The sequence below is a fragment of the Tiliqua scincoides genome, chromosome 1 (genome assembly GCF_035046505.1).
Source record: "Tiliqua scincoides isolate rTilSci1 chromosome 1, rTilSci1.hap2, whole genome shotgun sequence".
NCBI classification, from domain to species: domain Eukaryota; kingdom Metazoa; phylum Chordata; class Lepidosauria; order Squamata; family Scincidae; genus Tiliqua; species Tiliqua scincoides.
Genome location: NC_089821.1, coordinates 136,036,946 through 136,050,734, shown reverse-complemented (window position 1 = coordinate 136,050,734; position 13,789 = coordinate 136,036,946). Strand labels below are relative to the sequence as shown.

Genomic DNA, 13,789 nt, shown 5'->3' with positions numbered 1-13,789 from the left:
TTCCTTCTCCTGAGGTGCTGCCCGTGGCTGCCCTGTGCAGGATGCAGCGTCAGTCATTTTCAGTGCCGCTGAAGCCGCGTGCCCCGGGAGCTCAGGACTGGGCTCTAAGTTATCACCTGCTCAGAAAGCAGAGGCATGCAAAGAGGGACCATGTAAAGTGCTGCTGTTTTGTTTATAGTGCTTTGCTTCTATTACAGTCTAAAATTTTGCCCCGAACCTTCAAGTTTCTACTTTTATATATTTTTTTCTTGCCCAGGAAAAAGAAACAAAATAGACACAAACATCTGATTGAAGGTCAAACCACATGTGATACAGGAGATCCCTAATCTCTCTCTCTCTCTCTCTCTCTCTCTCCTTTTTACTTTTTAAAGGCAGTCTTTGGGGGTTCCAGGTTAGACTGCAGCAGACAGTGTGTGGGTGTTCAAACCTTTCCCTCATGTTAATTTCCTGACCCTCCCACTGAAACTGCTGGGTTTTATTCCAGCAGAGGTAATAGCAACTTTTGGTGATTTAAATCAGGAAAAGATGGGGAGAGTGAGTTAAACATTCTCTTACTGACTTCATTCTGATCAAAACTGAGGACCTCGGCAGCTAATTTACAGTAAGGGAGAAAAAAGTTCAAAAGATCTGATTACAGAACTCCCTGTACCACACCTATTTTGGCCCTTAAACATAATGCTGGGCAAGCAAGAATTACTTACATGTGCAGCACTGCATTGCTTGGCATTTTGTTTAACCCATTTCTGCCTAGCCCACAGGTGTACACACTTGATCCCTGTTGCGTATATGCAATGTTGGGCAGAAATGGCTTTAAATGGGTCATTCCATCTGTGTGTGCACTGCTGGTATGTCTATGATTGCTTGGCAAGAGATGTGTTCCCGCTAAATTTGCAAGCATGACAAAGGAGTGCCTGGTTTAAATGAGTTACCAGGCTTTTGAAAGGTCATATGGTCAATGTTGGTTTAAATCAGGCCTAATAAATCACAAGAGTGAAGTCACACCAGAATCACCTGTGTTTCTGGAGTCCCCATAAAGTTACTGAACTTTACCTCATCGATTTCAAGCAAAAGATATCTCCCAATTTCAAAGATACTGTGACTCCTGTAGGTAAGAAAGGGATATCCTGGGCCTAGTCTTCTCCTTGACATGCTACTTTACAAGGTGTCTCCTGAACCACTCTGAGCAAGAGGGGCAGCCCAGTCCTATCTTCGGCGGGGCCACTGGGTGCAGTGGCACCAAAATTGCCACTGCTGTATCCAGCGGCCCCACTGGGGCATCAGAGATCTCCTTGGAGAAGGGAACTTTCATTCCCTTTCCCCAAGGAAAGCCCCAGATCCCGCAATGGGGCATCTCAATTCTGCACCGGCTATTTTGCTGGCGCAGACGCGAGAACCTCCATGTTAAGCTTCTCAGCCCTATGTGGAGGATAGGATCTGAAGGAGCAGGGCAACCACACCAGCGCTGGAGCTCAGCACTGGAGGCCCATTGATTGGGCCCTGAATCTGTTTAGAAAGTGGAGAAACGGAGCAAGTTCCCTAAGGCTTTGTTTTTCAGAAAAGCTCAGAAAGACTCACTTTTTTCCTTAGAATTGTTCAAGAAAGCGGGGGACAACGATGACACACAGGTTGCTTACCTGTAACAGTAGTTCTTTGTGCAGATATAGTGGAGTTCTGTGCATATGTCATATTGGTGCCATAGAGATGACAAAGGAGAGCACCCAATACTGAAGGTGCTCTGCGCTGTTTGCAGAGCATAGATATTTTCAATGCTGTGCACGTATCATGCAACAGGTGCATGTATTCTTCAAGTCTGTGGCTACCAATGAGTCCCCTTTAGAAAGAAGCAGCAGGAGGTTTACTTATTTTATAAAGATATTGACACCTCTGTATCAGGCACAGGTCACTATCTTTCTCTGGTACCTCAAGTAGGTGAAGTTGGCTGAGAGGCACTGACATAACAGCAGCTTTCCATACAAAAGCATGGTGTCATCCAGTAGAGGCTGGAATGGATGGATGGCCCAGACAAAGTCTGGAAAGTGTGCAAACTTTATGGCATAATTCATTCTGGCCATGGTGATTACCCAATGATCTGATATGACGGAATCCTGAGCTTTTACAAAAGCCTCTAGATGCTCCCTGCACTAACACAAGAAAATGCTGCTATGTTGATGGCATTTGGAAATGTTATGGGTGTTCCAAGGTTGATATGGATGCCAGAAGATGGCATCACAACACTGATGCTGTGGACATTGGAATTCAGTGTCTATATCATAGAATCATAGAGATGGAAGGTGCCTAAAAGGTCATTTAGTCCAACCCTCTGCCTTAGGCAGGAAATTCTCCTACAGCATCTCCAGTAGGTGCTTGTAGAGCCTCTGCTTGAAGATTTCCAGTGAATCCACTACCTCCCTCAGCAATCTGTTCCACTGCCGAACCGCCTTTACCATTAAGAATTTTTTCCTGATGTCCAATCAGAATCTCTTCTCTTGAAGTTTGTACCTATTGGATTGAGTTCTACTTTCAGAGGCGGTTGAGAAAAAATTTGTCCTTCTTCCATATGACAGTAGTTCAGGTATTTGAAGAGCACTATCACATCCCCTCTCAGCCTTCTCTTCTTCAGGATGAACATGCCACGTTCCTTCAATCTTTCCTCATAGGGCTTGTTCTCCAGCCTTCTGATCATCCTCATTGCTCTCCTCTGAATCCACTCCAGTTTGGCTGCATCTTTCTTAAAGTGAGGTGCCCAAAATTGGACACAGTACTCCAGGTGAGGTCTAACCAGTGCAGAGTAAAGCAGAACTACAACTTCTCATGGCTTAAAAGTTACAGTTCTACTAATGTAGGCTAAAATTGCATTCGCCTTCTTTGCAGTCATAGCACACTGTTGACTCATTTAGTGATCCACTGCAACTCCAAGATCCTTCTCACATGTTGTGCTGCCAAGTCAGGTATCTCCCATGCTATACCTGCACCTTTAGTTATTTTTTGCCTAAGTGCAGAACCTTGCATTTGTCCCTGTTGAACTTGATCTTATTCATTTCATCCCAGTATTCCATTTTATCTAGGTCTTCCTGAAGGCTTCTGTGTTTGCTTCTCCCAGCTTAGTCATCCGCAAATTTGATGAGATCCCATTGTGGATCTCATGTTAGACACCCACTACAATATTGCGTTTGTTGCTTTCCCCTCTAATATTCACCCAGATGCTTTCCACAGGGCTGATGCTATGGGTGTCAATGTTTGTAGGTGGAAAGTTGATGTTGGTGCCTTGGACATCTATATGAGAGAGTCAGAGGAGCCTCTTGTAAGTGCCTATACCCTTCTGGCTTTGTTGCCACTTGGCAGAGATTTGTTGGTTATTCCACTATATAGATGAAATCACTAAGGTAAGCCCTGTCATATGGTTTGTTTGACCTGAACCGGGAACACAGGTCCAGCCTTTTTATACACAGATTTTTTTATACACGGATTTGACTCAACATGAATGGCCCCTGCAAATGAGAAGGAATGTGCTGATCCCTGTAGAAGGGAAAAAAATGCAGCCCTTTAAAATCACAGGTTAAAAAACTGCTTTTTACTGTTGTAGAGAGACAGTCATACAATCCACAGATTTTTCTATCTCAAAGCTGATGAGAAGGGCCCTTTAAATTAAAGGAAAACAGTCAATAATGCCAGAAAGGGCAGCCTGCTGACAATCTATCAATCATTCTCTCTGCAGGCTTCTCTCCTCCCTTCCCCCTGAGCATGTGAAAGGCGGCTAAATGGCAGAGATTATCACCCTCCCCATTCTTTCCCCCTTGCTGGGGCTCCTGCAGAAGGGAGGGATTGAAGCCTAAACTCCTGGAGAGAGACTGATTGTCTCCGTGTGCATGACAAAGGTCAGCAAGGCTGTTTTTAAATCGCTGGCACAAAGAAACTTTCTTCTTTAAATTGATTTGCTATAGTTTGTTTTTTTGCCATCCAAGTGAGTTCTTGGATAATAATGAATAATGAGTGAATAATGAGTCTCAACCTGTACTGATCTTGCAAGTGAAGCTGACATGAACCAAAATATCTTCACCAGCATCTTATTCTTCCTTAGATGCTCCATACCAGGGGTATCAAACAAGGCCTGCAGATTGGATATGGTCACAGGAAGCTTTGTATCCAGTCCTCATCATGATTGGGCTCACCCAGCACCACCATCAGCAGTTCTCAGTGCAAAGTGACGCCAGTCCAGAAGCTGAAAAGACTATCTTGAAAAATATTAAGGTTTGCATATTTTCTTTTCTGTCATTCATGGCTAATTGGTTCCTAAGTGAGAACAAAGTGCTTATTTCTGGTCATCATCTGCTCAATGATGTCATTTCCTGCTTAATGACATTACTTCCAGCTCTCAGCAGATGCTCATTGTCTGAAATTTCATCCTGACATCCAACTGGAATATCTTCTCTTGCATTGTACCCTCACTGGAGATCCCTAAACAGAGTCTTGACAGGCACCTGCTGGAGATGGTCTAGGACAGCCATTTTCAACCACTGTGCCCTGACACACTGGTGTGCCACGAGTGGTCCACAGGTTGCCACAGGAATTTCAGGGAAGGCCAATGGGGGATGTGAGCCCCCCCCCCATTGGCAGCATGGCGTGCCTTGTGAATTGTCAAAAACCTGACTGTGTGCCTTGACAATTTTAGTGACTTGTCAGTGTGCCATGAGATGAAAAAGGTTGCAAATCACTGCTCTAGGAGGATCTCCTGCTACGGACAGGCACGCGTAGTGTCTCCCCACTTGAGTGCAGGGGGGGGAAGGTCTGACAAAGCTCCAGAAGCTTCTGAGGATGACTCTGCACATATAGAGAGTATGACTACTATACATGACTGCACAGAGACCATGAAGAACAATTAGAGAGGGAGCAGAAGCTCACCCAACACTAGTCAAATGTTTCTCTAGTAAATGTTGATAACAAAGGCCAAACAGAAAAGAACAAATAATACCTCTAGACCGCAGGTGGCCAACCTTTCAATTTTAGGGCTCCCAGACCTTTAACAATTTTGCAGCAGAGGGAATTTTAGCAGGTGCTGCTTGTCATCTGTGAGATTCCCTCTTCTAAACCATTATTACTAACTGGGTAAGAGGCACTTTTTCAAGTGGGTGCTCTTCTTTTATTTAGCAGGGGGAGAGTAACTGGCCCTTCTCACCCCAGCAGTGTCTCTTCTAGTGGCTGCCTGCTGGTGCTCTTTTGCATCTTTTTAGATTGTGAGCCCTTTTGGGACAGGGAGACATTAGTTATTTGATTTTCTCTGTAAACTGCTTTGTGAACTTTTTCTTGAAAAGCGGTATACAAATTCTGTTAATAATAATGGTCCAGGAGCCCTAAAGTTGAAAGGTTGGCCATCCATGATCTAGACCAGGGGTGTCCAAACTTTTTGGCAGGAGGGCCACATCATCTCTCTAACACTGTGTTGGGGGCCAGGAAAACAAGAATTAATTTATATTTCAAATGTGATTAAATTTACATCAATAAATATATTGGAGATGGAACTTGTAATAATGAATGAAGGTCTTGCAATAGCTCAAGGCCTATAAAAGGCCTTGCACAAAGCAAGGCCAGCCTTTTCTTTGCTGCTGCTGCTGCTGCATCACAGATGTGAAACAGGAAGCAGTGGAGGGAGCCCTCATCCCACAGCTCACGCGAGAGGTCGGACAGTTGGCCATCACGCTGAGAGTGGTTGCATCAGACCAGTGTGGGCTCCAGTAAGTCTCTGGAGGGCCAGAGGCTCATTGGAGACTGGGACGTCCCTGAGGGCCAGATTGGGAGTCCTCAAGAGCCACAAGTGGCTAAGTGGCTAATTGGTCTTTAGAGCCCAGGTCAACCCACCCATGTGACATTGGCAGCTAGATACAGTAATACAGAAAACCAAACCTGCTCCTAAGTCTCTCTAAAATCTTTTAAATGTAAGAAGTAATGCAGAAAATTAGCATCATCATATTTAGGCTCACACTAGAATGGAAAGTGTCCTGTGTGTACCAGAATTTGTACACTCCCACAGCTGTGACCCTGACCTCCTATACACTCCTTTGCAGTAAGCAGATCCACAAGTCAAAGAACTACTGTAGCAGTCTAGTTTCCTCCCAGTTTTGACACTGTATTGAGGAGTGTCATATATGCATTCATCAGCCCAGCAGATATGGCTTGCCAGGAGCTGCAGCTGCACTCTCGTGGTTGTATCCCCAGCATCCCGTGCAGGCAACAAGTCTGAGTAGATAGGAAAATGTAAGATCCCAGGAAATTTCTGGGCCTCCTACTTGACCCTGGGCCTGGGTACAAATTACCCCCTTTACCCCCCCCCCAGCCCTGAACTGGTCTTAAACCAGCATTTCCTGAATTAACCATATAAAATATGGACATCATACAAGACTTTGTTCTAATCATGTATATGTGTGTTTTAAGGTGCAGATGTCATCCACGCATTCTGAGCTTGCTATGAGAAACTTGGCATACATGCATACTGGCATACATTTGTCTTTACCGTGTACCACAGAGTTGTGCTCAGGTTGATGCAAATTTAATTTAGGTTGATACAGATAAAATGCCAGATGGAGTATGTATTTTGTATATGTTTATCATGAGGATGCAATGGAAGTGGTCTCCCTCTGACTCACTGGTATTGTCCTGCTGCTTTGTGTTTTTGATAAATGCTGAAAATTTGGAGAAGATATCTATTCCTGCAGTATTTGACTCACGATGCTTGGCAGCAAGTTTGGGATACCTGCAAAAGAAAATGGTGGTCTTAAAAAGAAATTTCCATGGAAAATTAGGAATAAGGAATCATATGATATATACATTCTTTCAAGTGTTCCTCTCATGTTATCTTTAAAAAGAAATCAAAGCAGGTACCAATAATAAAATAATAAAAACAACAGTTAAGAGAATCAAAGTCAAAAGACAAAAAAAAAAAGAACACCAGCAGACAACAAAACAAAGAGAAACAAAACCCGCAGTCCACCAAATCCAAAGGCTTCTTGCAAAAGTCACATCTTTATGATCCATCAGAAGATGTCATGGGTCAGCTGCGCTTTCCATAAGATTGGTGCCATAACTTAACCACCTACCATATTTCAGTTAACATGGGGGGTCACACTATGTGGGGGGCTTCATATGTTAAACAGAACATGGGTAGTATGTATGTATGTATGACAGAAGGTGATCCTTGAGGTATCCATGCCCAAAGCCTTTCGGATTTTAATGGTAAGGATCAGCACCATAAGCTGAGCTTGGAAATGCACATTACCGGTTCAAACTGAAGAACAGCAAAGTAACATGCACCAACTCACCAGTACCAAACAGCGGTCTGGCTGAAACATGGTGTACCAATGCAGATTTCTGGATGCTTTATAAGGGCAGCCTTCTACGGAATGCAATACAGCAATCCAGTTTTGGGGTTACTAAAACACAAATGGTCAAGTGGGTGGGCATATGCCTAAGAGTCATGTTGTGTTCATTACAAGCGCTATTTAAACACATTATTTATTTAATAGATTTTTCTCCTGCATTTCCCCTTCCACCTTGGGCATCCAAGGTGGCTTACGTTAAAAAAAATATATATTATTATAAAACAATATGAAAACAATGCAGTAATAAAACAGCAAAAACCCAGAGGCAGCGGCACAAAAGTCTTATTTGCAACACGAAGCAAAACTCTTGTGGACCATGTACTTCTGTTTTCAAAATGGCCTTTTATCTTAGCACGTCAACCTGGCAGGACCCTGCTGAATATCGCTGCTACCAAGGGGAGCCAAGAATATGTAAAGTTACACAATAATGGTTTTATGACAGGGTTAATTGCACTGGTACTTAATATAACAAGAACCAAGGAACAGCAGCCTTAAATTGGAACAAGTCATATATTTTCAAAAAGTGCGGAGGAGTTGGACATTGCTGCCTTCTCTATTATGTGCTTAATTTCCTACAGGGACTGTGCTATGCGCTATGGCTGTGTGCTTAATTTCCTATAGGGAAAAGCTATTCAAGATATAATAGCACTTTCAGAGTCACAATAGAGAGAGCAAATAGTGTTTCTAAAAAGTAAGTTTAAAGAGACACGTGATGTAAAGTATTATATAGAGCTGAAATGCAACAACAGATCAACACCTATTACTAAAAAGTGCATTATTGTTCTTTGACAGATTCCTGTTGTTTTGTGTGGGATGAGGATCAGCCAAATCTCTTCTACCTACCAATCAAAGGCTTTAGAATAGGCCTGTACAAACTGTGACCCAAGAAGAGCTTACCAACCATGTATAATGAAGTTCCCTCACTACAGCTTGATAAATCTTAAGGTTTTGCTATGAATCTACAGAGATGGGCTTCTGCAATGCACACTGATCAATAGGCTATGAACATGTACCATAGAGGAAAATAGTCAATTTGAGGCACAAGCCTTCTTTGGGAGCCAGGCTTAATGAAAACTAAACTCTCTCCGATTTATCCAGATAGAATCTCAGAGCTCTACAAACATTCAGTATGTGCCTCTTTCCTTCTCTTGGGATGAAGTGGGTTAAAAGAAAACATAAGGTAAAATCACAACATGACAGTACCTGTCAATTGTGGAATATTTACTTTAACATGAAGGAAAGGACAGGACACAGCACCACTTTGTCTTTCTGGAAGATGCATAAATCCTTGTTAACTGACAGAACCCCAGGGTCTGAACTGTACAGGTTGAAACAAAAGCCATGAGACTGGGCACAAACCCTACTCAGGCATGTGAAATCTAGTGGAAAGGTCCACAAGAATGGTGGGGAACGAGAATGTGCCAACAAGTCCCACCCTTACGTACTCCTCAAGCCTTGCCACCACTGTATACAGTTTTTGTTTGTATTAACGAACTCTACCTGGGTGCCTTTTTCCCCATGATCTGGAACATTGATTGCATAGTGTTCCAGATCACAGGGAGAGAGACTATCCAATTACAGCTCAGTATCCACTGATTTGGCATCCACTGATTTGACTCACCACTGAGGTCCACCTTTAAATGCTTTGTAAAAAGGAAAAAAAAAAGTTTTGTAACAAAATCCCAGAGTTTTGCAGGGACTCTGGCGTTTTCCCCCATACCTGGAGGGTCACACTGGCCTTGGGGAGGGTTCTGGAGACCTGCAGCCCCCTCCACGGGCCTCCCCAATACTTGATCACTGACTGCTCTGCTCTGAGATCATTTCTGGTTTTTGAGTGCCATCAGGACACCCATTACTGGGCTACTTCCCTTAAGGGAGAATGGCCCAATTCCTGTTCCCATGGTGAGTCATGGGCCACCATTTTGAGAACCACTGCTCTATAAGATTTCAGACTTTTGGCCCAATGTAATAGGGCCTAGCACTGCCAGAATGCTCATTCCAGTGGCATAAGGCCTTTTACAGCAGTCACAAAAAGTAACAAACCATTTGGTACAGCCTGGCTTCTGCCACAAGCATCAAGTGGCCAGGTATGCATACTTGCAGACCAGGACACCCACCTGCTTATAAGTTGGTGCACAGGGATAGACAGAGGTGGGGAGGCAGAGGAACAGTGAGAAGATGGGGCAGGAAGGAAGGGGATCACCGTCAGGAAGGTGGTTGTAACAGAGATGCCCACTGATATCCTAACCCCCTTCCAAGACATAGTCCCTTAACCCTGAGGTGTTCAATATGTGCGTCCCGCCTCCAGGGGCTTCGCCAGACATCTCGGGGAGAGAGGTGGCCACAGCCGTGCTGCTCAGCTCAGCTGCAGGTGCTGCCTCCTGACTTACTGCTTTTCAGAGGCTGAGAATGAGGTGGGTGCTGCAGCATGAGGTGGGGAGGGTGTGGGAAACATGGTGGGGGAGGTGGGAGAGAAGGCTGGCTGGGCAGCTCAGAGGTGCTGCATCGCATCAGCACAGGGCTCGCTCCTGGCATGCTTCAACTGGGAGCGAAGCCTGACCTAGAGAGAGCAGCAAAGCGCTTTCCTCCGCTTGGGAATGAGGGAGCCCAGCCTGCTCTTGGGGGGGGGGATCCAAATGCCCAGCCTGCATCCCTCTGTCTTGCCTGGGGGGGGGGGAATAGGGTGGCATCTGCATGTTGGGTTGTATGTGTGTGAGCAGCCCCCATCTACTTTGGGGGTGAGTTATAATCTTGCTGTGTGTGGCTGCAATCCTATCCACACTTTCCTGGGAGTAAGCCCCATTGACTCAAATGGGACTTACTTCTGAGTAGACCTACATAGGCTTGGAGTCTGTGTCAAGTTAACCAAGGATCTTCACCTTTCTCTTTTTCCTCCCCCTTCAAAAAAGAAAAGAGCCACTCTTGATGGCTTTGTCTCCAAAAATTGATTAAAAAATGAAAACACTTTTCAGCCATCCCCCTTTTTCCTCCTGCCTCCTTTTGAGGGGGGAGTTACGTCCCATGTTAGCTGGTATTAGAAGACAAAACACACAATCCTAGCTAGGTCTACTCAGAAGCAAGTCCTATTGTGTTCAATGGGACTTACTCCCAGGAAAATAAGGTTAGGATTGCAGCCAAACAGTCTCTGGGTCTCAGTTTGCAATTAGCAGATACACACAAAACAAAGTCTTCCCCTCCCCCAGCAAATTCATCACTTCCCCCCTCCCTTTCCCCAACCCTCCAGGTGTGCTGCTAACAAACTCAGGGCACAATCCTAACCAGGTCTACCCAGAAGTAAGTCCTATTTTGTTCAATGGGGCTTACTCTCAGGTAAGTGTGGTTAGGATTGCAGCCTCAGAATGCTGGCAGCCTTGTTTCTAGTGTATAATTATAACAACTTCATCCCCATTTTGGGGGTAACAGAGGTGAGGTGTTGTTATGGGGAACCATGGCCAATGGCCACAAGAGTCAGGGGAGCTGAGGGCTGGAAAAGTTCAAGAACCACTGCCTTAACCCATATAAAACTTTTAAACTAAAATTTTAAAAACACCAAAAACTTCAGGAAGTGTTCATTCCAAGGAAGAACTCACACAGGGTCAAGAAAATGGCCAAGACCTATTTGTTTTCACATTTTCATTGTTCTCTCCCAGAATCATACTGAATGGAAGAGGAAGGAATGAAATCACCAATTAGCAACTTTCATTCAGCTGCTATGAATCTTAATGGCAACTCAGTGCAGCCAGTCACACTGTCCTTTGCCTGCCTTAACTGCTTTGAAGCCTCCTTCTGTATATGGAAGAAAACGATGCAGACAAAAAGGGGAGAGGTGGAAAAGCTAAACAAACAGTCAGCCATTCGCGTCTGTCTTGGATAACTTTACTTTGGTTCAGTGGTTTAGAGCAGGGGTGCATTCCCTGTACCAAGAAATTGCCTCCTCAATGTACTAATATCACCCCAGGGGACCCAAACCAGTAGATCTTGTTCAAGTTTACTTAGGAGCTTAGCAGAAAATCTTGTGTGTGCTTCCAAAATGTAAGGGTGCCTGGCTTTCTCCCACAGCTACATCACTCTGAAAACTCCCAGCTCTATTCAGCTCCACTAGGAGATTCTTACTCAAATCAGTTAGACCAGCTGGGACAACTCTGAACACCTTTTGCATTGCAAACGTGACAAATTAGGCTGGACACACTAGATAAAATGTATGTTGATTTCCATTCTCTCAGAGCAGGGGTGCCCAAAACCCAGCCCTGGGGCCACTTGCGGCCCTTGAGGACTCTCAGTGCAGCCTTCATGGAGCCCCCAGTCTCCAATGAGCCTCTGGCCCTCCGGAGATTTGTTGGAGCCCGCACTGGCCCAACACAACTGCTCTCAGCGTGAGGGCGACTGTTTGACCTCTCGTGTGAGCTGTGGGATGAGGGCTCCCTCCACTACTTGCTGTTTTACATCTGTGATGCAGTATCAGCAGCAAAGGAAAGGCCAGCCTTGCTTTGTACAAGGTCTTTTATAGGTCTTGAGCTACTGCAAGACCTTCATTCATTCATATAAGTTCATCTTTAATATATCAATTTATGTAAACTTATGTAAATTTATTCAAATTTTAAATGTAAATTAATTATTTCCCCCCCCCCAGCCCCTGACACAGTGTCAGAGAGATGATGTGGCCTTCCTACCAAAAATTTTGGACACCCCTGTCTCAGAGGGAAGAAGACAATGAAGGACATTTAAGTTCTTTAGGAGGACATGTCCAGGGGTGGGGGGGGGGGAAGAGGATGTCTGGTCACCCTGACCTCACCTTATTTAGGGCTCTCTCAAAATTGGCTCTGAAATATAGCAATTCAGTCTGGAACATGATTCTTTCTGAATCAAACACACATCCATAGGTTTGAAGAATCATAATTTTGTCTTGATTGCCTAGCTAGAGAGAGAAAGAATATATAGTACAGAGCTGGAATTAGATAATCAACAGATTTTATGCAGTTGATTTTACTATTATACATTTTGCCTGGTAATCATAATTCTAAGAAATTCTTCAAAAAAAAAAACATAATTTGTTACTTTGGAGGCGAAAGTGTCTCCTCTAAAAATTCTTCAATTTTGTTGATATCTGTCTTGACTTCTCCATTAAAAGTCAGGAATGGTGGGTGGGTTCCAGGGGCCAAATTATGCAAATCAGCTGGCTTTCTGAAAAAATAAAAAGAAAGTTCAAGGATTTAAGTATATATAGTGGTCATATTAGGGTGCAATCCTAAGGTGCCTGTGGGCTGGTGCAAGTCCATAAGGCAGGTTTGCACTTCCTCAGAAAGAAGCCGGACCAGCGCCCAGAGGTGCACCAGCCTGTGAAGGCTGACACAAGCCTCCGCGCCAGCTTCCTCGGCGAGGCTTGTGTCGGTCCGGGTGGGCTGACGCAAGCCTCTGGGGTGGGCAGGGAGAAGGCAGAAGGGAGTCATTCCTAGGTGGGGGTACGGCGGGTGGTGGGCGACCCCAGGGGCAGGCAGGGGGAGCGGGAGGTGGGGCTGGGATCCAGATCCCAACCCTCGTTCCAGGGGAGTTTGGAGAGGTATGAAGCCACTCCACTCTCCTCAGACTTGTGTCACCTCAGGAGGTGGCACAAGTCCAAGGAAACCCATTGGGGCAAAGGTGCCTTACCCGAAGGTAAGGGAAAAAGTTTCCCCTTGCCTCTGGCTGAGCTGCCTTGGGCTTCTATTCTGTGCTGAATACAGCACAGACCTCTAAGCTTGCCTGTTCCAGCGCAGGGTAGGATTGCGCCCTTAGTCCTTTTTTAAACACAGGCATAGTAATTCAAGCTTGTTCCGGTGTTGGTGCAAGTCCCTTGTGCCAGTTCCTGAATGTTGCAAACATGCCGTAAAGCACTTTTGTGGCTACTCAAGAGCTGGCTAGTCCAGTAAAAGGACATGCACTGGCCTGCTAGCACCGGATTCTGTCCTGGAGACAGTGAGTTTATGCTGGTTGAGGCAGGCCAGCACAGGGGATGGGAGAGGGTAGAAGGAAGGCGGGACAGAGGTGGGGGGTGTTTTGGAGTGGGAGAGGGAGAACCGGGAGGCTAATTAGGTCTTGGGGGGGACCAGCAATAGCAACTTAGACCAAATCTCAACCCCCTTCCCCAGCCCAAGCAGCATTATGCAGGCCACTTCGATTTGTGCTCATGAAATTGTGGGCACAGATCCGAGTAACCCCATAAGGGTGGCAGGTGTGTGGCATTGGGGTAAGGGGAAAATTATCCCTTTACTTTGAGCTGTGCTCCAGCCCTCACTTACCTTGCAGTGGTTACAGCACAGGCCAGTTGACCTGCCTGTTCCAGTGCAAGTTAGAATTGTGCTCTTAGAATGTTAGCTCTTTGCCCTCTTTCATGGCATGTAGTACACTCTGAATGAGCACTGGTAGGGCTTTCCTATCAATAT

General features: G+C 45.1%; 1 protein-coding gene across 2 annotated transcripts in view; it reads right to left on the bottom strand.

Moving 5' to 3' along the window:
* Positions 1-13,789, bottom strand: part of CLIC5 (chloride intracellular channel 5) — a 59,170-nt gene that overhangs the window by 19,680 nt on the left and 25,701 nt on the right. For both annotated transcript variants that reach the window (XM_066636261.1, XM_066636342.1), the window contains exons 3-4: positions 12,426-12,551; positions 6,639-6,745 (exon numbers count right to left, since the gene is read on the bottom strand). In XM_066636261.1, the coding sequence (XP_066492358.1) occupies positions 6,639-6,745; positions 12,426-12,551 (233 nt within the window). The remainder of the gene's footprint in view (positions 1-6,638; positions 6,746-12,425; positions 12,552-13,789) is intronic.